The sequence below is a fragment of the Rhinopithecus bieti genome, unplaced genomic scaffold (genome assembly GCF_001698545.2).
Source record: "Rhinopithecus bieti isolate Rb0 unplaced genomic scaffold, ASM169854v2 scaffold_52099, whole genome shotgun sequence".
Lineage (NCBI taxonomy): Eukaryota > Metazoa > Chordata > Mammalia > Primates > Cercopithecidae > Rhinopithecus > Rhinopithecus bieti.
Window position 1 is genome coordinate 399,251 of NW_016820939.1, and position 22,499 is coordinate 421,749.

Sequence of the window (22,499 nt, forward strand, 5' to 3'; positions counted from 1 at the left end):
TATATATATAGTGGTTAAAATAAAGATATACTTTAAATGTTCAATAAAAGCAAACAATATATTGTATAAAAGTTGAAATATACAGTTTCATCATTACACATTGTACATATGTACCAAAACATTACACTATACCCTATAAATAAGTATGATTATGTGTCCCTTAAAAACAAAATACAACTTAATAAAAAAGGAGAGATATATGTGGTTCTTAACTGAGTAATAATCAGTTTACTGACCTTGGTTGTGCTGGTAAGTGAATAAATCTCTTCATTTTATAGTGATAAGGAATTATGAATTGCTTTCACCTTTGGCAGTTTCTGATTGGTGCTCCCATGCTGAGGAGGGGAGAGCATCAGTCTGTAGCCAAGGATGAAGAGGAAGAATTGTAGCAAGCCCTTTTCTGGTCTAAGTGGATACCAGAATCCACAGTGACAGGACAGGGCATAGCATTTAGGCTTTTAGGTGGCATTCAGGCCTCTGTGTTAGCTGTGATCCGCAATCATTTATAAATTTGAAGTGGTAACAGTTACACCCAAAATCATACTTTTGCCTCCAAAAGAAAGACAATCTTGAATTAGCCATGACAGTTAGAATCCCAGCTTCCTAACTTAGATTCAGGACTTAGGTACTAAAGAACTGGACAGAAAGTCTAGTTAGTAGAATTAATTAAAATAGTGGGATGGAGATTGGCAGTGCTGAGTAAAAGAAGTGTTAGAAGGAAGTTACAGCACCATACATGCATCAGTCTCCAAGAGAAGAGGAAGAATCTGGAAAAAAAAAAAAAAAGACCAAGAAGGAGCAGTCTTCATGTTGGCGTACCCCAGGCCTCAGTCCCCTTGGTCTTGATTTCTTTTCTATCTTAATTCTTTTTTTTTTTTTTTTTTTTTTTTTTTTTTGATGACCTCATCAAGTCACATGGCTTTAAATACCATCCAGTAGGCCAGCAACTCCCAAAATATATCTGTAATTCTGATTTTTATCCCACATTTCAGATCAAATTGCCTAACTGACATCCCCATTTGAATATATAACAGATATCTTAAATGTAATAGGTCCCAAAGTTCTAATTCCTGCCGCCACCTCCTAACCCCCACCTCAGCAGCCTGCACTATTTTAGACAATCTCTGTTGATGGCACTCTGTCCTTCCAATTACTCAGATCAAAACTTTGATGTCATCCAGAGTCTTCTTTTTCTGAGTCTTCTTTTTCTGTCATTCCACATCCAATCTGTCAGGAAATTCTGTTGTCACTACCTCTAAAACATCTTCAGTTTCCAGCAGTTTCTCACCACCTCTGTTGCCACCACTGTGCTTACAGGCCATCATCATCTCACAGCAGATTATTAGTGCATTGCCTTCCCGATTGGTCTCCTAGTGTTTGTTCCCCTTAGTTGATAATTTGACATAAATTGATTTTAGATTGTTTTATAATATCTGTGACATGAAATCTCACGGTTTTGAATGGTATATTTTGGCAAGGGAAATATTGTTCCGCTTTGTCAGTTCTTTTCTAGCTAGATTGTGTGTTCTCTGTGTATGAAATAACTAAGAGGTGGCTTTGAACAGAAAACTTGTACAGTGACTGTAAAATACAACAGCATACACCTAAGATTGTGAGCTGTGATGATTAATTGAAATCATTCATTGAAATGTATTTGGCAATAACAATTGTGAACTAAGTTTCAGAAGTCTGATGTATGATTGGTTAAGGCTTTGAGGACCATTGGTCTATAACACCACTTCAGTGCAACCTAAGATGTGGTGATTGATTAAAAGATGCATTCAAACACATTTTTCTTCTTTGACACCATTGTTAAAGACATGTCTCAGATTCATAAAATGCAGATTTTAACCTTCAAAGGAGGAATGACTCTTAGTAATTTACTTTTAATCATAAGTCATATTCTGATCATGTTGATGATAGAGGTTAAAAAGTCAGAATGATTCAGTTCTGATAAAAAAAATTCAGTTCTGATTGTTTTCAGGAAAGTATAGATACTGTATGATAAACTTTTGCATAAACTTCTGTTGATGTCTTATCATTTGACAGAGTGATATCAGTATAACTTATTCAGATTGAATAATGGAATTTCAGTCATAGACCTTTTGTGATTTTTCTATAGCTGTTATCTAGAGTCTGTAACCAAGTTCACCTAGCAGTTTTCTTAAAACCTGTATTAACTTACTTTTGAGATGAGGGACAAAATGAAGTTTATTCTAATCAGTCTGTTTTGTTGAGCCTAAAGTACAGCTTTACTTTTAGGTGGAGGCCTGCTGGTGTCTAGGGAATGTATTTTTGTTAATACTCTTAGGTGTGAGCTCTTGGACGTCTATACAGCCAAGCATTAAAACAAAAAGTTAACAGACCTCATTGATCATATTTGGTAGTACAAAACAAGCTGCCTGAAATGCTAGTGAAATAATGAACAAAAGTAAATAAGATAAAATCTAAATTCAAGCAAAATATATACTTTGACTCAACACATTTCATTGTAGTTAGAAACCTTGTGAATGCCTAATAGGAATTTTCAAAGGAATTGATTTCTATCCATTTCAGGACACTATAGTCTAAATCAGAATCTTAACTTGGGAATCTATAAATGGATTATAAGTAGATCCATAAAACTTCAGAATTTATACAGAGCTTTATATTTATGGGCAGTGTCCTTGAGAGAGAAACCACACCTTTCAACAGTTTCTTAAAGGAATGCATAATTCATAATAAGTTAAAGAGCTATTAATCCTTATCCTATATCTATATATCCCTGTGATAAAACATTTGAACCAAGTTTAATTCTTAAGACCAACAATGAAAGGGCTCTATTTCTAGTTTCTAGGATCTGCTATCCAGATTTTGAAAAATTAAGCCAAATCAAGGCATTGTTGTTAATAATGCTACCTTTTGTATTTATATGAAACCCAATCTTTTTGTAGCATGTTGATTTGGTATATGTTAACTACTCATTAATATCTATACAAATAGGCTGGATTATCCACTGAAGTGATTGCTGTTTCCTGTGATTATAATTTTGAGCAATTTTCTTCTTCTTTTTTTTTTTATTTTGGTGCAATTACAAACCAGTAAGCCTAGCTGATCCTGCTGCCCTTGGCTTCATCATTTCTCCATGGTCTCTGCTGTTGCTGCCATCTGGTAGTGTGTCATTTACAGATGAAAATATTTCCAATCAGGATCTTCGAGCATTCACTGCGCCAGAGGTTCTTCAAAATCAATCACTAAGTTCTCTCTCAGATGTTGAAAAGGTAACTGTTTAATTTTTTTATTTGGGTGGGGACAGGTCAAATAAAGATAATGTGCTACCCTGTTTCAACCCTCTGAAAAATCTATTGAGTTTTAAATGATCATGTATTCCAAGAAGTTCAGTTATTTTATTTAAGAATCCAAAATAGTTTTATAAAGATTTATAGATCTGAGAAATATATGAAAAAAGTTAGCCATTGTTTAAGTGCATGTTTACAAATACTTATTAAATACCCACTATGTATAAAACACCGTGCCCGAGGAAGATATAGAAAAAACTAGAAAGTTGACCCTGATTAACATGTACAGAACAATCTGTAACAGTGATCCTCATCATTTTTGGCACCAGGGACTGGTTTCATGGAAGACAGTTTATCCAAGGATGGGGTGGTGGGGAGATGGTTGTAGCATGAAACTATTCCTCTCAGATCATCAGGAATTAGATTCTCATAAAAAGCATGCAGCCTCAGTCCTTCACACATGCAGTTCATAATAGGGTTCACATTCCTATGAGAATCTAATGCCAGCATTGATCTGACAGGAGGCAGAGCTCAGGTGGTAATGTTCACTTGCCTACCACTCACCTCCTGCTGTGCAGCCCGCTTCCTAATAGGCCATGGGACTGGTATGGGGCTGGAGGTGGGGGTTGGAGACCTCTGATCTCTAATATGTGGCAGGATGACATAAATGCTATGGAGAGTGATAGTGTTTTGAGAATGTACAAGATGAGCAATTAATTTTTAGTGTAGAATGATATCACAGAGAAGGGGTGGCATTTGTGTTAGGCTATGAAGAATGAATAGACTTCAGATAAATAAAAATAGGTAGAAAGGGCATTCTACTCAGAGTAATTGGTATGGGTAATGACAAGAGATAAGAAATTGTCCACTGTGATTGGGGAATGGTTGGTTAGACTGGCCAGGCTAGAACATTACTACCTAGAGGGATGTGGGTAAAGGAAGGAAGAAAGATTCTAGGTTAGAAGGAGGACGATTTTTTTTTTTTTTTTTTGTATTTTTTTAGTAGAGACGGGGTTTCACCATGTTAGCCAGGATGGTCTCGATCTCCTGACCTCGTGATCCGCCCGTCTCGGCCTCCCAAAGTGCTGGGATTACAGGTTTGAGCCACCGCGCCCGGCCAGAAGGAGGACGATTTTTGAATGCCAGAACTTGAGGCTTTCTTCTTAGGCAGTGGGGATCTATCATATTTTTAGGAGCATGACTGATGTAATTTGTGATTTTGGAGGTTAAATTTGACAAAAGTAGATAACTATGGGAGAAGGAAGATTTTGTGAGACTCTAATTGGGAAGTTGTTTTGTTTTGTTTTGTTTTGAGACGGAGTGTCGCTTCTTTGCCCAGGCCAGAGTGCAGTGGCGTAATCTTGGCTCACTGCAACCTCCGCCTCCCGGTTTCAAGCAATTCTCCTGCCTCAGACTCCCAAGTAGGTGGGATTACAGGCACACACCAGCACACCTGGCTAATTTTTGTATTTTTAGTAGAGACGGAGTCTCACCATGTTGACCAGGCTGGTCTTACACTCCTGACTTCAAGTGATCCGCCTGCCTCGACCTCCCAAAGTGCTGGGATTACAGGTGTGAGCCACCGTGCCTGGCCAGGGAGTTTTAATACTCTGTGGAAAAGAACTGAAAATGGCATAATGATTTTTTTGATGGCATAAGGAAGAAGTAAAGGTTTATAATAGAAGTATCCAGTATGACTATAGTGATATAACTGACTTCAGACTAAGACCTAATTTTATCGTCAAAGTTATGAAAAAAATTAGGCATATATATTGTGTTTTATAGCAGACATTGGGTAATTGTATTATATAGCAGGCTGTGGGTAATTTAGCGCTATGGGGTACTCCAGATAATACAGAATTAGCTATGAACATTCCCATGTATCGTTCCACGTAAGTGTAAAAATTAACCTAGTAATTTCCTAATAACAAAATCGTTAAATCAAAAATATACACATGTTAAACTTCAATATACATTGTCTAATTGCCATCTAAAGGAATTCTACCAATTTCTTTCTACTGACAATCATACTTTTGTTTTCAGAGATTGAATGTGTATGAGTGTGTGCGTGATGGCTAAGCTAAAGGAAGGCATCTTGATATGAGCCGTCAATTATGTATCTGAAAAACGACTGACAAGAATTGGTAGAGTGAATTCTGATTTAAGTTTATCTACCTTTGATATTCCATGAGCTACTGAAGAATTTTGAGAGGTACAAACAACCATTGAAAGGAGATGATAGCTATGAGGTAGGGGTAATGCTTAAGGCATTAGACTAAAAAATTTCCCATTACGTAAGATGAAGTACTTGAAAATAACTTTTTGTATATTACAGAGTAGATAGGGTCTTGGTCATTGTTATGTATCATGAAAGTATTCAAGTGTAGCAGTAATGTTTTATTAAGCTGGATGGTATATATAGAGTTATTCATTTTTATTATTTAAATAGGATGCAGTCATTCTGTACCCTGTATGATTCATTTAAAAATCTTTTAAAAGAGGGATTAGAACATTCGAAATAGGTACGGTATGTGTGCATAGGTATTATGAATTCTTTCTGTAAGCATTTAAAATCCACCATACAATTTAAAAAGTGCTTAGTAGAAATTTGAGATGCACAAGTGCTTTTCTGATTTTCTGAGAGGTTTCCCAATTTGCCTTGTGATGTCTAGACCCCCAAACAAGTTAACCCTGTGTTTAGGAATAGCTGTTAGACCACGTGTTTCGGAAAATGACTAAAGCCACTCTATTATTTTGCCAAGTGTTTAGAAGCAATATTGGGGATGAAATGGGTGTGGGGTTGTCGCCATTATCATGTTAAAGTTGATTTCTTAGTCTGTCTAATTGGAACTTCTAGCTTCCCCATGCCTCAAAATCTTAAGAGTAATTTTAAATACAAAGAAAATCAAGTTTCTTGAACCTATTCATAACAGGAAGCAAAGGTCAGAAGAGTAGCCATATATTCTAGCACAGTATTCTGGTTTTAAAATGGCAAGGGCATTTTGAAAACGAGGAAAGTAGCTGCACTTAATGACTTTCATGAGTTAAGAATATGCTATTAACTAGCACTCAATAAATGTTTGCAGTTGATGACATATAAATTTTTTTATAATGCTCAGTGCCTAGCGCTCTTGATACATGCAAATGTTCTCTTCATTCAGAGGGACTTACACTTAAAAGTGTTTTGTAAACTGTACACGTTTGTATGAGAAAACTCTCTTACTATATCAACTATGTAAGTAGGCATTTTCATTTATTTACCTTAAAACTTTACTTTTCAAGATAACATCCCTTTAAATGAGTATACAGGTTTATACAGGCCACACTAAGCTTTTTATCCTCTGGCTTTTCCCTTTTATTGGGTAATTTTCTACTTCCTGCTTGCTTGGCAGAAGGTGTATTTATTTGACAATTCTTTTGAAGTCAGTTTGATGGAATGGAACTTGAATCAAGTTCCTGTTGTGCTTTCTGTTCAAAAATATTGATGTGCACCAGAGATTTGTACTATGTCTCTGATAAATTAATCTTGTTTATTGCCACGAATTTGTAGTCTAAATATCAAGAATTATTGCTCTCTGTGCTTTTTGAAAATCAAGGATCATCTTTAGAAGGACAATAACAGTAAATCTACTTACCCAAGCTTGGCAGAAGCCTCAACCGAACTTGACCAAAAAACAACCAAATGCCCTTAATCACACTTTACCGTACATACTTTGTGTTAAATCTTGTTAATCCATTCTCTGTCCCATTTTCATTCATTCATAAATTAGACAAATGTTTGTTATATACCAGGACCCTGTGCCAGTGAAGAAGAAACTCTAGGATTATCTAGTGACAAGAGTTCAACGTATAATCATATGATTAAATTGAAAATGTTAAATGTTGGGGTTGTAGAGGTACCATCTCACATCCATTAGGATGGCTACTATCAAAAGAACAGGACGTAACAACTGTTGGTGAGGATGCAGAGAAATTGGAACCCTTGTGTGTTGTTGGTGAGAATGTGAAATTGTACAGTCACTATGGAAAGCAGTATAAAGGTTTCTTAAAAAATTAAAAATAGAGTTACCATATGGTCCAGCAACTTCACTTCTGAGTATATATATCCGAAAGAATTCACAGCAGGAACTCAGAGAGATATTTGCACACCCATGTTCATAGCAGTGTTATTCACAATAGCCAAAAGCTGGAAGCAACCCAAATGTTCATTGGCAGATGAGTGGATAAAAAAAACTGGAATATACATACAATGAATATCATGCAGGCTTAAGTAAAAGGCAATCTTGTCACATGCTACAACATGGATGAACCTGGAAGACATTATGTTAAGTGAAATAAGCCAATCTTAACAAATGCTATGTGATTCCACTCATATGAGGTATCTAAAGTAGTCAAAATCATAGAAACAAAAAGGTGAAAGGTGATTGCCTCTCTGCCTGGGCAGAGAGGGTAGAGGGAAGAATTCGTGTTTAATGAGTATAGAGTTTTAGTTTTACAAGGTGAAAAAGTTCCAGAGATTGTTGCACAACAGTGTAAATATGCTTAACGCAACTAAAATATATCCTTAGATGTTAAATTTAATCTTTTTTATTTTTTTTATTTTTGAGACGGAGTCTAGCTGTGTCACCAGGCCAGAGTGCAGTGGCACAATCTCAGCTCACTGCAACCTCCACCTCCCGAGTTCAAGCAGTTCTCCTGCCTCAGCCTCCCAAGTAGCTAGGACTACAGGCACACACCACCATGCCCAGCTAAGTTTTGTATTTTTAGTAGAGACAAGGTCTCACCATGTTGGCCAGGATGGTCTCGATCGTTTGACCTCGTGGTCCATCTGCCTCAGCCTCCCACAGTGCTGGGATTACAAGCGTGAGCCACCGTGCCTGGCTGGTAAATTTAATCTTGTGTGGGTTTTTTTGTTTTGTTTTTTGTTTTTAACCACAATAAAAGATGACACCAAATCCTAGAGTTTTAATAGGTGCAAAAGCCTTATAGAAAGTTAGGTCTTTAAATATCACTTCACCATACTATGTTCCACTAGCTAAAAAACTAATTTCTGGTAATGTTATTGGAGTGTTAATGGCTTAATGTTTTGCTCTATTCAGATAACACATTTCCATCTTATCAGTCTTTAAATCTATATCATCTTAACTTAAAGGAATAACTCTTAAGATGGAAATTTAGCCCCATGAGAGAGGATTTAGGGCACCAAAATGGATCCTAAAATAATTCTATTTCAGCAGATCCCTGTGGCCATTCTTCAGTCGGTGGGTCTCCTCTAGAGCACTAGAACATGTTTTGGTTTGCAATATATGATACTGGTGTTCCTAGTCCTACAGTAAGTAGCCTAGAGTTAAATAAGTTGTCAGATATATTATTAAGCTATTATATCTTAGAAACTAACCATCACACTCAGTATGTAAGGTGTGACAAAATGTGGAAGATAACGTGTTGTGGGAAAAGGGTTGGTTTTAAAATTAGAAAATAACAACCTGCTGTTTTGAGCTTTAAAAATAATTTTGGAGGTGATTTTAGGAAATATCGAAAGAAAAGAGTTATGACTAAGTAAATTTGTGCAATTGCTTTATATATCAGATCTTAACCTAAGTTCCATCATACCCTCAGAGGTCAAAGGAATAAGTTCAAGAGGCCATTAAAAGTTTAAAAATTGTATGCATACCAAAAAAATGTGTCTTCATATATTCTTCTGGATAGAGGGATCATAACAGTTGTTCTTGCTTCTTTCTAAAGAGCTAAAAAATCATTGGCTATTTGCTGACAGATCCCAAATGTATATATCTCTAGCACCATGCTCTTGACTTTTATGTAAAGCTACTTATTAGCTATCTTCACTGGAATGTGCCACAGGCATCTGAGACTCAATAGATCTGAAATTAAACTCATTGTTTCTTCTCATACCCTGAAACTTTTCTCCCTTCCATTGTGTTTCCTATAAATGAATGGACCATCATTTCCCCAATTTCCAAGGAAAATCTAAGGTGTCATTCTTAATTTTCATTCACCTCTGGCCCAATTTCCTAAATCCTATGATTAATTTCTTTTGAGTCTACCTTTTTAGTATATCTCATATATGTCTACATATATTAGCTTTCACTGCTTCCACATCAGTTCAGTCCATCACAAATGACCAGTGCTGCAAACACTTCTCATAATCTCCCAACTCCAGTCTTGCCCATGGCTAGTCCATTCTTTAAAGTGCGGTCAGTGCAGTTTTGAAAGCCCATATATGATCGTGTTCTATTCCTGTTTAAAATTATTCAAATTCTCCATGTCCCCTGAATGAACTCTTGACTCCTGAGCATGGCTTTCAAGGTCATACTGTATTGGCCTTGTCTGAGTCGTCTTTGTGTCAAACTCTGTGCTTCAGTCATTCTGAATTTACTTCAGTGTCTGAGATATGCTACATACTTTCTTTCTTCTCAACCTTTGTGCATTCTCTTCTTTCAGCTTCGAAAACTCTTTTCACCCAGACTGATGTTATTTTGACTCTCGACTCATCCCCTCACTGTCTGGCTAACTTTTACTGTAGATGTGAAGCTTTCTCTTATGCTCTATTGTTCTCTCTGTGTACTTCTCATATGTCACGTTATCTTATCTTGTATACATCAGTGAAGATTGGATATGGAAGGGACCCTGTTTGTCCTCATTATTGTATCCCCTATCCTCTCTACTAGTGGTTCTCAAAGTCTGCTCCTTCCAATCAGCATCACTATCACCTGGGAAATTTTTAGAAAAGCAAGTTCTCAGGCTCTACTCCAGACCTACTGAATCAGACATCCTGGAGGTATGACACAGCCACCTGTGTTTTATCAGACCCTTCAGGTGATTCTGATGCATAACATAGTTTGAGAACTGTTCCTCTATGCCATATTTGGTAATGAGTAAAAATTTTTTAACCCAGAGGTATCTATGATTTGTTACCACACAGTCCCAGGGCTATGTTGCTAAAAGGAGCTATGTAGCACATGTAAAGCAGCTCATATTTCTTCACAGAGATCCAGAGATGGCTGGAAGAGAGGTATGTGCACATCAGACTGCAGTGTCTCACCCAGCCTGTCTCTTGTGGTCAGTGAGGCAAATCTTTGAAGGCTTTTCATCTCCTCTTTAGAGAATGGATCAAGAGGTAGAAAGTATTCTGTTAGCCTTCCCAATGATGATAATTTTATTATCCCATTTTATATTTCAACAAATATTTATCATGTGCGGACTCTGGGTTGAATTCTGGCTTTGTCACCTAAGGGATATATGAACTCAGGCAATTTGCTTAACCTCTTCATGCCTCAGGTGCCTTATGTCTATGGTGTTAATAATAATACTTACCATGTAGGGTTGTTAGAAAATAAAATAAGGTAATACTTATAAAGTGCTTGGGACAGTACCCAGCATGTAGTAAGCATCCAAGAAATAGTGACTATCACTATTGTATGTCAAATGCTGTGCTAGGTCTAGGGATAGAGTGGTGAATGGGACAAAATCCCACTGTGCATGGAGTTTATATTCAGTACATTATAACTGTGCAGACAGAAATGTATTTCTATCCTACAGGAGTTATATTAATGAGCTTCCTTGACTCTCATCTTTCCATGTCACATTTTCTTTGTATCCCTATCTCTGGTTCCTCCCTTTTCACATATATACTTAACTGCCTGAATTTCTCAAGTCTGCTTTCTAAGTTTAGCCATTCCAGTTCTTTCTTCTTCAGCCCTATTGCTGGCACTATGGTGAAGTTCTCATTTCTTTCTCTTGGACTTTTGTCATGTCTCCTAACTCTTATTCCTGCTTCTTGACTGTTCTCTTTGCCACTGTCAGATTAATACCCCTGATCATGTCATACCCCTGATCATGAGGGATTTTTCCCCTCAAAAACCTTCATTGTGTTGCTACAGATTCCTTAACCAAACATGAAAATCTCTCCAAAGTCTGGTCACAACTACCTTCTCACTCCTCTTTTTTAGATGCACAAGCTGTAGCCAGTGGTTTTTAGGCAGATCTTGTGCTTCTGGGATTCACTTCTTTGCATGGCAATGCCTTTCTTCCCTGTTTTCATTTTTCCGCATCCTATGTACCATCCATTCTTTCAATGAGCATCTACTGAGGACTTATAATATGTCCAACACTATAAGAGGTCAAGGAGATACAAAGATGAATAAGGAGTAGACCTTACTCTCAAAGGGCCAGGAGGCTGAGAGACAAAGAAATGGTGATGGTGATGATGATGATGATGATGATGATGATGATGATGTGCAGGGAATATACACAATGATAATAGATCTATACAGAATATTAAGAGCAAAGAGAGGGACACATAATCTATGTTCCAAGTCTCAACGTAACTCCTCTCTACTTTAAGTTTTTTCTAATTCCTCTGTAGTCAAAAGGAACCTTTTCTTGTCTCCTTGAGTTTCCTTAGCACAAATTTATTACTACTTTGTTCAATACATAGGTGCATACATATATATTTATATCTCTCTCCTGTTAGACTTCTAATTCTGGAAAAGGATATACAGATTAAATTACTAGTTTTCAGCCAGAGGCAGTTTTCCCTCCTATGGAACATTTGGCAATATCTGGAGACAATTTTGGTTGTCATAACTGAGAGGGTACGAGTAGATAGTACTGTTGGCATCTAATGGGTAGAAGCCATAGATCCTGCTCAATATCCTACAGTTTACAGGGCAGCTCCCCACTGCAAAGAATTATCCAGTCCCAAACATCAGTAGTGCTGAGGGTAAGAAACTGAAGCCAGAGTTAGAATTTTGCCTCTGTCAATTAAATAGCTGTGTGATCCTGGGCAAGTTACCTTCCCTCTGCAAGATTGAATGAGCTAATGTATATAATGTAGGCCAGGCATGGTGACTTACACCTGTAATTCCAGCACTTTGGGAGACCAAGGAAGGCAGATCACCTGAGGTCAGGAGTTCGAGACCAGCCTGGCCAACATGGCGAAACCCCATCTCTACTAAAAATACGGAAATTAGCTGCGCATGGTGGCAGGTGCCTGTAATCCCAGCTACTCAACAGGCTGAGGCAGGGAGAATCACTTGAACCCAGGAGGCAAAGGTTGCAGTGAGCCAATGGAGTGCACCGCTACACTCCAGCCTGGGCAGCAGAGTAAGACTCTGTCTAAAAAAAGAAGAAGAAAGGAAAGAAAAAGAAATATATAATGTAAGCTTGGCACACAGTAAGCATTATGTGTATGCTAGCTGTTTATATTTAAATACATATAATAATATATATTAGCTTATGATAGTGGTGTTATAGATACCAGGATGAAATATTTGTATCTTATCACACTCCATAGTTTAGTGACTTTCAGAAAAAATGTTGACTGAATGGGTAGTTGTCTAGCTCTTCTATACATGCATGTCATCTAGAATCAGCTCTTCCATCTTTTCATTGAATCCTGTATATACAAATCATTACTATCAAAGGCACCCACCTCTATAGGACTGTGTCCTGGCCTGCTATACTGCTATACTAAGGAAGGGAAATAGAGTATCTCTGTGCTGTCCGTAAGGTACAGATGGACCAACAAAGGTCACGAAACCACAATTTCCCTGAGAAGCTAAATAAGCAATACAAATGAGAAGCAGATCAAAACTTTTTTAAACTTACACTGCCTGATTCTTTTTTGGCCCTGAACTTGTTGATATCTTTAGTAGAAGATATTTGTCAGCTGGATTGTGGATTCCCCTTTTTTCTCATTACATAAAAGCAAAGAAAATATGTATATCAAATACTTGCTTGTTTTTGAGTAAGCCTTCCTGTGTGTGACCTCCCTCCTTTCTACACAATATACATATATGCAGTCTGTAACCCATCTACTGCTGCTATTTATGAACCAGATGAACTAAGCACTGTCAGTGATGTCAGTGCTACTGAATTAATTTAGTTACATCTTTGTATTAGTGATCTTTTTCCCTGTGTCTTTTCAGGCTGCATCAACAGTACAAACTCTTTTAATTTATGAATAATATGTATGAAAGCATCATGCACTGACCCTGTACCGACTGTTTGGAATAGATGTAAAAGCATTTTTCTTTGTATTCTGTAAGAAATATTTTTCTAATATTAGATACCAGGTGGTATTATCGTGTTATTTTAACAAAGATCTGACATACCTGGAGTTATCTAACAACTCAACAATGTATTTTTAATTATGATTTAAGATGTTACTAAAAGTATGGAACCCATATAAAATATCATACTAGTAAAGTAGCAATTATCATTTTGCATATTTTATTTTTTCTATAGAGGTATTCCATACCTATATGTATTAGTCAAGGTTCTGCAGAGAAACAGAACCAATAGGGTGTGTGTGTGTGTGTGTGTGTGTGTGTGTGTGTGTGTGTATTTGTATATAGAGAGAGATTTATTATAAAGGGTTGGCTCATGCAATTATGAAGGCTCACAGGCTCCAAGATCCTCAGGATGAGTTTGTAAACTGGAGATTCAGGAGAGCCAATGGTGTAGTTCAAGTCTGAGTCTGAAGGTCAGAGAAACAGAAGAATTGTTGGTGTAGTTCTAGTTCAAAGACTGGCAGGCTCAAGACCCAAGAGGGTTTCAGTTTGAGTCCAAAGGAGGAGAATGCTGATATCCCAGTTCTAAGGCAGTTAGGCAGAAAGAATTCTCTTACTCAGAGGAGAGTTAACCTTTCTGTTCTTTTCAGGCCTTCAACTGACTGGAAGGGGCCCACCAATGATAGGGAGGGCAGTCTGCTTTTCTCAGTCTACTGATGTAAATGTTAATCTCACCCAAAAACACTTCCACAGAAACACGCAGAATGAGATTTGACCAAATATCTGGGCATCCTTTGGTCCAGTCAGGTTGACACATACAACTAACCATTATACGATATACATAGGTGATCAGCAAATGTACAATTTTATAACCTAGTTTTAAGAATGTTTTATCATAGTCATATATAAAAATTATTAACATATAGTAACTCACTTTGGCATATTGAGAAGTAAATATAATAAAGAATCTTAAAGCATGGGCCACATCTCAAAGAATCATAAACCAAAATTAATAGAGCATTCAATTAGTCCTTTATGCTAAAGCTATGAAAATGTTTTCATATATGAGGCTCTTTGAAAAGGTATTTACATTTAAGACTCTTTAGAAAGAAACTTAAAGAGAAATATGATAAAAATAGTCTGCACTAGCCTGTCTTGAACTTCTTGCACATTTAATTTAATTCAGCAGACATGTATTGAATATCTACTATGTAAAGTTCTGTGTTACTTGCTAAGAGGGACACTAAAACAAAAAGCTGTTCCCCTCAAGGAAGACAAACAAGGACTCATCTAACTATACAACAAGATATTAGTTAACTACATCATCAGAGATACTGTTGAAGTGTGATGCAGGAATATAACTGTATCATATATGAGATAATGCTTTAACTTGTTTGGAAGTATTTATACAGCATATATAAGGGGAAACATCATCTCTGGCCTATCAATAATGGCCGGAGACAAAGAAAGAATATTTTTGGTGGAAAGAACAGCTCACGAAAAGCTGAGAAAGAAAAGGATGTATTTTGCCAACAGAAAATTATCTAGATGTGCTGAGTGTTTAGGTTGTGATAAGGGAAGGAAGGATGACAGAAGAAAACTTAAAAACCTGCTTGCAGAATGGAAATAGAAGCAGGTCAAAGTGACCCCTGAATGTCATTGTTTTAAAATTTGAATGTTTAAAAATTGAGAGCCATGAGCATATTTGAAAAGTGGAACAACTTTTCTAATCTGTAATTGAGAAATAATTTAGGAAGCAATTTAAGGGATATATTAAAGTGTTGTGCGATTGTAAGAAGGGTACCCGCTTTTATTACATATATCTGACTGATTTCTAAAGAGGATTTGAGATAGTTTATAGCATTGAAAAATAAAGGTGAAAAAAAATAGGAGCCGAGTAAATAAAGGCAAGAAAATAAGATGAAGCTGTAGTAATGAAACAAAATGAAACAACAACAAAAGCACATGGCAAGAATTCAGTATTGATAGAAGTGGCCCAGAAGATTAGCTCTGAACCTCTTAACAGAAGGAAATAGGAAAGATGATTACTTATTACTGAGATCTTGCTTCTTGTGTCACAGAAAAAAAAAGAAGCAATCAAGACTTTCCCTAGCATTCCTCTAGCAGCCTCCCCATGTGAATTCCCATATGCTCTGCCATCTTACTACAGATAAACTGTCCATGCTCTTCTATAAAGCCAACTCTTCCATTTGTGCTTTAGCGTCTATCTCCTTGTCTACTTAACAGTGTTCCTCTAGCAATCTCCATTCTCTCCTGCATTTCCAGTTTTCCCTGTTGAATCGTTTCTATCAGCATAAAAATATGTTGTTTATTTTTAATCTTTAAGAAACAAAAAAAGCAAACAACCTAAAGAAAACTCCTTTGATTCATCTTCCTTCTCCTTGTACTACGCTACCCATTCATTGTGAGAAAATGTTAATCAAAACTGCACTGAGGAAAGACAAAAACCAAAAAACTGCAGTGAGGCCAAGTGAGGTGGTTCTTGCCTATAATCCCAGCACACTGAGAGGCCAAGGCAGGAGGATCCCTTGACCTCAGGAGTTTGAGAACAGCCTTGGCAATATGGAGAGATCCCCATCTCTACAAAAATTTTAAAAATTACCCAGGAATGATTTTACATGCCTGTAGTCCCAGCTACTTGAGAAGCTGAGACAGAAGGATCACTTGAGCCCAGGAGTTTGAGGCAACAGTGAGCTATGATTGGACCACCTCATTCCAGGCTGGGCAACAGAGAAAGATCCTATCAAAAAACAAAACAAAACAAAAACTGCAGTGATGCAGTGAGATTTATTGGTCAATTTTTAGATTGGCAAAACCCTAAGTCTTCATAATACCTCTATGGACAAGGCTTGTGGAAAAACTCTTACATGTTACTGGTAGAAGTACAAAATGGTACAACTGTTATGTAAGGGAATCTGACAATCTGTATAAAAACTACAGATGATTTACTTTCTCATCCATTATCTCAGAGAATCAATTTAAGAGAAATACATACAAGGCTGTTTGCTGAAACATCATTTATAGTAGCAAAGGTTTGAAAAAAAATTTTTAATTCTCTGTTAATAACAGATTGGTTATATAAACAGTGCTACAACCACTAATGGAATTCTGTGTACCATTTTTAAAAAATAAGATCTCTAAGCATTGATATGGAAATATCTATTGATAAGTTAAAAATGCAAGGTACTTGCCGGGCGCAGTGGCTCACACCTGTAATCCCAGCACTTTGGGAGGTCGAGGCGTACAGATCACCTGAGGTCAGGAATTCAACACCAGCCTGGCCAACATGGCGAAACCCCTTCTCTACTTAAAATAGAAAAATTAGTCAGTCATGGTGGCGGGCACCTCTAACCCCAGCTACTCAGGAGGCTGAGAAAGAGAATCGCCAGGGGACGGAGGTTGCAGTGAGCTGAGATTGGGCCACTGCACTCCAGCCTGGGCGACAGAGCCAGACTCTGCCTCAAAAAAAAAAAAAAAAAAGCAAAGTGCCTAGTAATTTTTAAGGTTTCTGATCTTTTGTAAAAGGAGGAAATAAGAATATATATTCATATTTGCTTGAATTTGCATAAGGAAACTTTAAAAGCTAACAGAAATGATTATTGATAAAGGATGGGCTGGGGAATTAGAAAAACATCTGTTGTAATAATTTCCAGTCTTACTATCTCTTTTAAGCTCTCATATACTTTTATGTAAAATATAAAATGATGATTTTTTCAAATTGTGTATTATATTTTCTTTGGAACAAAATAATCTGTATTTATAGCACTTGCTAAATTTTCTATTGTATTTTATCATAAAATTATTTCTTAAAAATTCTATTCCTAGATCCACATTTATTCTCTTGGAATGACACTCTATTGGGGGGCTGATCATGAAGTGCCTCAGAGCCAAGTAAGTTACGTGTTTACAGTTGTTACACTTTTTACATGTGTTCAATTTTACACCTTTTATCATAGCTCTTCAACGTATTTATATGTGTTCTACAGCATGCCATCAGGTGTACCAGCGTTCCTATGGAGGTTGTTTATATTAATAATGTCATACTTTCAGGATGAACTTACAATAAACTACTAAAGACACTATTTTTAAGGTATTCCTAGAACTACCCAGGTTTCAACAACTCAATCTGTGAGATGGAGCTGGCCTCTTCAAAAATCATAGCAAGATAAATGGGAGTATACTTTATTTTATCTAATTTAGTGACTGTTAAGAGGGATTGGAAATCTCTTGTCTTTGATGATTCATTCTACTGAATGTGATAGCTTTTTTGATGCAAAAACTCTAGGAATAGTAGCCCTATGTCTCTGAGTATTGTATTAGAGAATGTCATAGCTTTTTCTCTTGGCACTTCAAATCATACATCATACTTCACCACCCCTATAGCAGCAGACACAGGTATTAAAGTAATACTTGCTGAGGTCCTGGGCCATGTTTGCCATTGGGCTGCTTCTAATCATTATTTTCTAAAATAATTCTGATTCCTAAAGACCAGTATAAACATAGTAGTAAATAGTAATTGAAAATTTAAAAATAGTTATATTTTATCAAGGCAAGATATAACATATAGAATTAGGTTTTATTTTAGGCATTTATAAGTAAAACCAAAATAACTAGGTGTGTTTTTTTCTTATCAAATAAAAGAAGTAACAAGCATTTTAGCCTTTTATTCTAAAATACAAACATCTTAAGATCCATAAAAGATAAATGATATTCTTTACTTCATTTGGTTTTATTTTGTATCATGAAAAATAATGTATATTTTCTTTCTCTCTTCAGTTTCAATTCTGTAAATATAAATGAGAAAGTTAAAATATTGCTGGAAATATTGGTGTCATGTATTATGCAACCTAACTTGTAAAATGTGATCACAGTCTATAACACTTTATGTTCTTTTCCGATAACTGGAAATAAACTCAATATCAAATATAAATAGAGAGTCAATATCAATAAATATAAATTAAAGGGGAAATACAAACTAGTGTTTTAGGATCAGAAATCAGAATATTTTAGAAATATTTAATATTAATTTAAAAGTATTTATTAAGTACCTACCTTGTGTCAGATACTTTTAGACACTAGGACTATAGTGACCCATGCCTATACAGTTTTTTGGAAGGAATAGACAGCTAAACGGTCAATTACAACATAATGCAATAAATGCTATGTTAGGGAAAATGGAGGATGCTATGGAAAACAGAGTTGGGACTTCTGGTTAGGTTTGGAGGATCAGGACAGATTTCTTAAAGGACCTTGCATCTAAGCTAACCCTAAAGGATGATATATTAATAATACCCAAATGGATAAGAAGTGGAAGGGTCGTAGGAAAGGCATTTGTTTAGACCAAGGTGGATATACCAGTTTAAACTCCCATCAGCTTGGATGTGGGTTTTAATTGCTCCACTCCTTACCAATTCTTGTATTGTTAGTATTTTTATTTTTAACTGTTTTATTGGGTGTGTAGTAGCTTCTTTTTGTAGTGGTTTTAATTTACATTTTTTAATAATGATATTGGCCACCCTTTCGTATGCTCTTTGGCCATTCAGATATAATATTCTACAAAATACATTAACTAATAAAAAAACCTCACATTCTGGCTTGTCTGTTTGACCAACATAATTATAATTTATATTTAAATGGTCTTGAGGCATTGCAATATTTTAAATCTCTTTTCAGTTATCATGGGAGTATCAAATTATATTTATACACGTTGACTGTATTATGTTTTATATAATATTAGGAAACAGTTTATTCCCCCAATGGTGTGTATGTTTGTGTGTGTGCGTGTACATGTAGTAACTGTTCATCAAAACATTTGAATAAGCCAAGAATTTCACTCCTTTACTTTATATTTTAAAATGCCCAGAGTTTTTCTGTACTTCCTGTATAGGGAAGTATAAGTTAACTATCTTCTGCTAATATTTTTTAGACCATAAAAAGGTAAAACACAGTAAGATGCATATGCTTATAAGGAAAGAATTTATTTCCTCCAAGTATGTGAAGCGTGTTTTAGTGTAGTTCCTGTGATTCCTAGAATGATTTGTCTCATTAGAAAGAATATTTACTCACATTTATTAATGTGGCTTTTCCTTTATTTATATTCAGCCTATCAAGCTTGGAGATCATCTCAACAGCATACTGCTTGGAATGTGTGAGGATGTTATTTACGCTCGAGTTTCTGTTCGGACTGTGCTGGATGCTTGCAGTGCCCACATTAGGAATAGCAACTGTGCACCCTCATTTTCCTACGTGAAACACTTGGTAAAACTGGTTCTGGGAAATCTTTCTGGGGTAAGCTACAATTACAATGGTAAATATAGTCATATTTTTAAAATTGAGTAGATATCACAAAATTTTCTTTAAGGATACTGTATAGGTAGCGTTTTCTCAATGAAGACTAGAAATGGAAAATTGAATTTCTTCTTCTAATATAAATTGTTTATTTGAAACAATACTTAAAATTTAGAAGCTCATTGCAATGAGTCTAGATTTTGTGAGAGTTATTCCCCAAAATATCATAGAATGATAGCATGTTTGAGCTGAAAGTGTCTCCTCTTGTTTTCTTTCTTAGATCTTTTCCTAAGGAGCTTTTAGCAAATGGTTATACTGTGTACACCTAGAAAAAATGTGTTGACATGAAAATGGGTTTTAGAAATATTTAAATGTACTTTCTGTTGCTTTATACCTATTTCGTGACCACTCGTTTTTCTGGATCTTCTAGGTATTTCCCAAACCTTCTCTACTTTCCCTTCTTCTCTGAACACTGCTACCTAGTGTATACAGGAAATCCATGCTTGTATCCCTGCCAGATTTCCCCAAGACCCAGACTCTTCTGGTTTTTCTCTTGTTTTGGATATGAAGAATCCCAAGAATAACCAATGCTGTATCTTACCTGAAAGTCCCACCTTTGTTCTGCATTTCTAAAGCTGTATTTTATCTTGTTTGCCCTATCTGATCTGGATCTATACTTTATCTGCTCTTATCCTTAGGGTTATAGTCCCAAAGTGTTGGTCCCTCTTCCTTGTACAGGTTACAAATTGATCACTGCCACACAGTGCTCTTGTTAGCTTCCTCAGAATTCCTTATTGGTAGGGATTTAGTTCCCATCTTAACCAGGATGTCAGATGGCTGCCAGGAATATATTCAAATTCTGCACAATTTTTCAGTTGATAACAGGCCCAGAGATCTTCTAGACAAATGGTTTGTAAACTCTTCCCCTAAGAAACCTTTGCAGTTCTATAGTGAAGGGAAGTGTAGGAAGTAGAGGCTGAATAAATGGAGTTCTTTGTTGCCCATTTTCCCTCTTTAACTAGAGCAGCTCCAGTTTTATTTGATCTGTTTATGTTTCTGCATGTGAGTTTTTTGGACAAAGGTAAAGCTATTAAAAAATCTTTGAAAACCCTCTGTCCAGACCAACATTTCTCACATTGTTTTCAATATTTTTGTTTTAAAAATTCCTTTATGACCAGAGAAGCTTGGGAAAAAATTATTTAAAGGAAATTCGATGTATTTTCAGTGAAGAACTTCTTAGAGCCTTTAATGTACTAGACTATATTACTAACCTTCAAGAAGAATAGACATGTAAATGAAGCATTTCCCAAACTTACTTGGTCTTTCAGGTCTTTTTTTCACAGACATTTTCATAAGGCTAATATTCTTTAAAACTTCGCTTTATGGTTAAAGAAACTGATACCCAAACAACTATGGGATTTGAGTTCCCTATTAGTCAGTCCAGGGACTTTTTTATTATACCACACTTTCTCTAAGACTCTTGTACTGTTTGCTAATTTTATTCCTATAGTAAAATTGTGAGAGAGATTTTTTTCTGTCTTTGAATGAATATTTTTTTCTGTCTCCATAGAAATTCTATTACCTATCAATAATTGCCCATATTACACATAAAATCTTCATCCCTTTAAGGTTTAGCATTTAGTTCTCATTATTATAGTGGATCTTTGTTGCTCATTTATGTATGAAACCTGTGCTAGGGATTGTATAAGATAAAAATTTGAATAAAATATTTGATCTAGGCACTCTTTTCTAAAATGCCATAACCATTTGCTTATAAAATGAAAGAAGGCTATAAAAGATACATAGTAAAATTTTAACAGCTATGAGAGTTTAAAGGAAAAGGATACTAATTAGGGTTGCACTGAAAAATAGCACTTTGTAGCCGAGCATGATGGTGCATGCCTTTAGTCCCAGCTACTCAGGAGGCTCAGATGGGAGGACCACTTGAGCCTGGGAGGTCAAGGCTGTGGTGAGCCATGATCGCACCTTTGCAGTCCAACCTAGGCAACAGAGTAAGGCCCTACCTCAAAAAAGAAAAAAAAATTAAAATTAAAAATAGCACTTCGAACTATATCCTGTAGGCTAGATAGAGTAATCTTGGCAGAGGGAAGTGAACCTGGATAAAGGCTGTGAAATGGGAAAACAGGAATGTTTGGGAAACAGTATGGCATGGGGTGTATCGTGGGGTTATTTAATGGGAGAGAAAAATAGAAGAATCAGTTGGAATCAGCATGTAGATAGCCTCTCTTCACAAAGACAAATTTTTACTAAGTATAATCATGCTCCCCTTACCTTTCTGTTGCTCTTCCTCATCTCCTAGACATCACTGGGTAGAAGTAACTCCAACAGCTACTGTTTTTTAAGTGTTTGTTTACTTTGTGCCAGGCACTATGCTAAAGGGTTTATGTACATTATCACATTATTCATCAAAATAACCTCAATTTAATAGAGATACTTTTATCCTCATTTTAGAGGGCATAAAACTAAGGCTGAGAAAGATTAAATAACTTACACATAGCCACAGATAAGGTAAATGACGAAGACATAATTGGAACTGGGGTGTTTCTGACCCCAATAGATTCCTTAAAGCTTTTGTTGTCTCCAGTAGCTGATAGAGTGAGTTAGTCTTTCACTGGTGTGAAATTCATTCTAAGTGACCATCATTCTTACTTAAAATTAATTAGCGTGGGGTAAAAGTCAGCAAGGCAGCTTACTTGTCTAGGTTTTTCCACTCATTTAATGTTACAATATTTGGGCCACAATTTTACTTATCTGCAAAATAGGAATAATATGTATCAATCACCCATATTATCGAACTGTTGTAAAAGTAATTATTTCCATATTAATGAGCTGCTTTGTGGTCCTTAGAAGTTTCTTT

General features: G+C 36.1%; 1 protein-coding gene across 1 annotated transcript in view; it reads left to right on the forward strand.

Moving 5' to 3' along the window:
- The window catches only part of PTPN13 (protein tyrosine phosphatase non-receptor type 13), a 223,018-nt gene that overhangs the window by 65,420 nt on the left and 135,099 nt on the right, over positions 1–22,499 (forward strand). Inside the window, 3 exon segments of the mRNA XM_017860030.1 lie at positions 3,082–3,260; positions 17,159–17,224; positions 19,436–19,621. Coding sequence (XP_017715519.1) covers positions 3,082–3,260; positions 17,159–17,224; positions 19,436–19,621 — 431 coding nt within the window.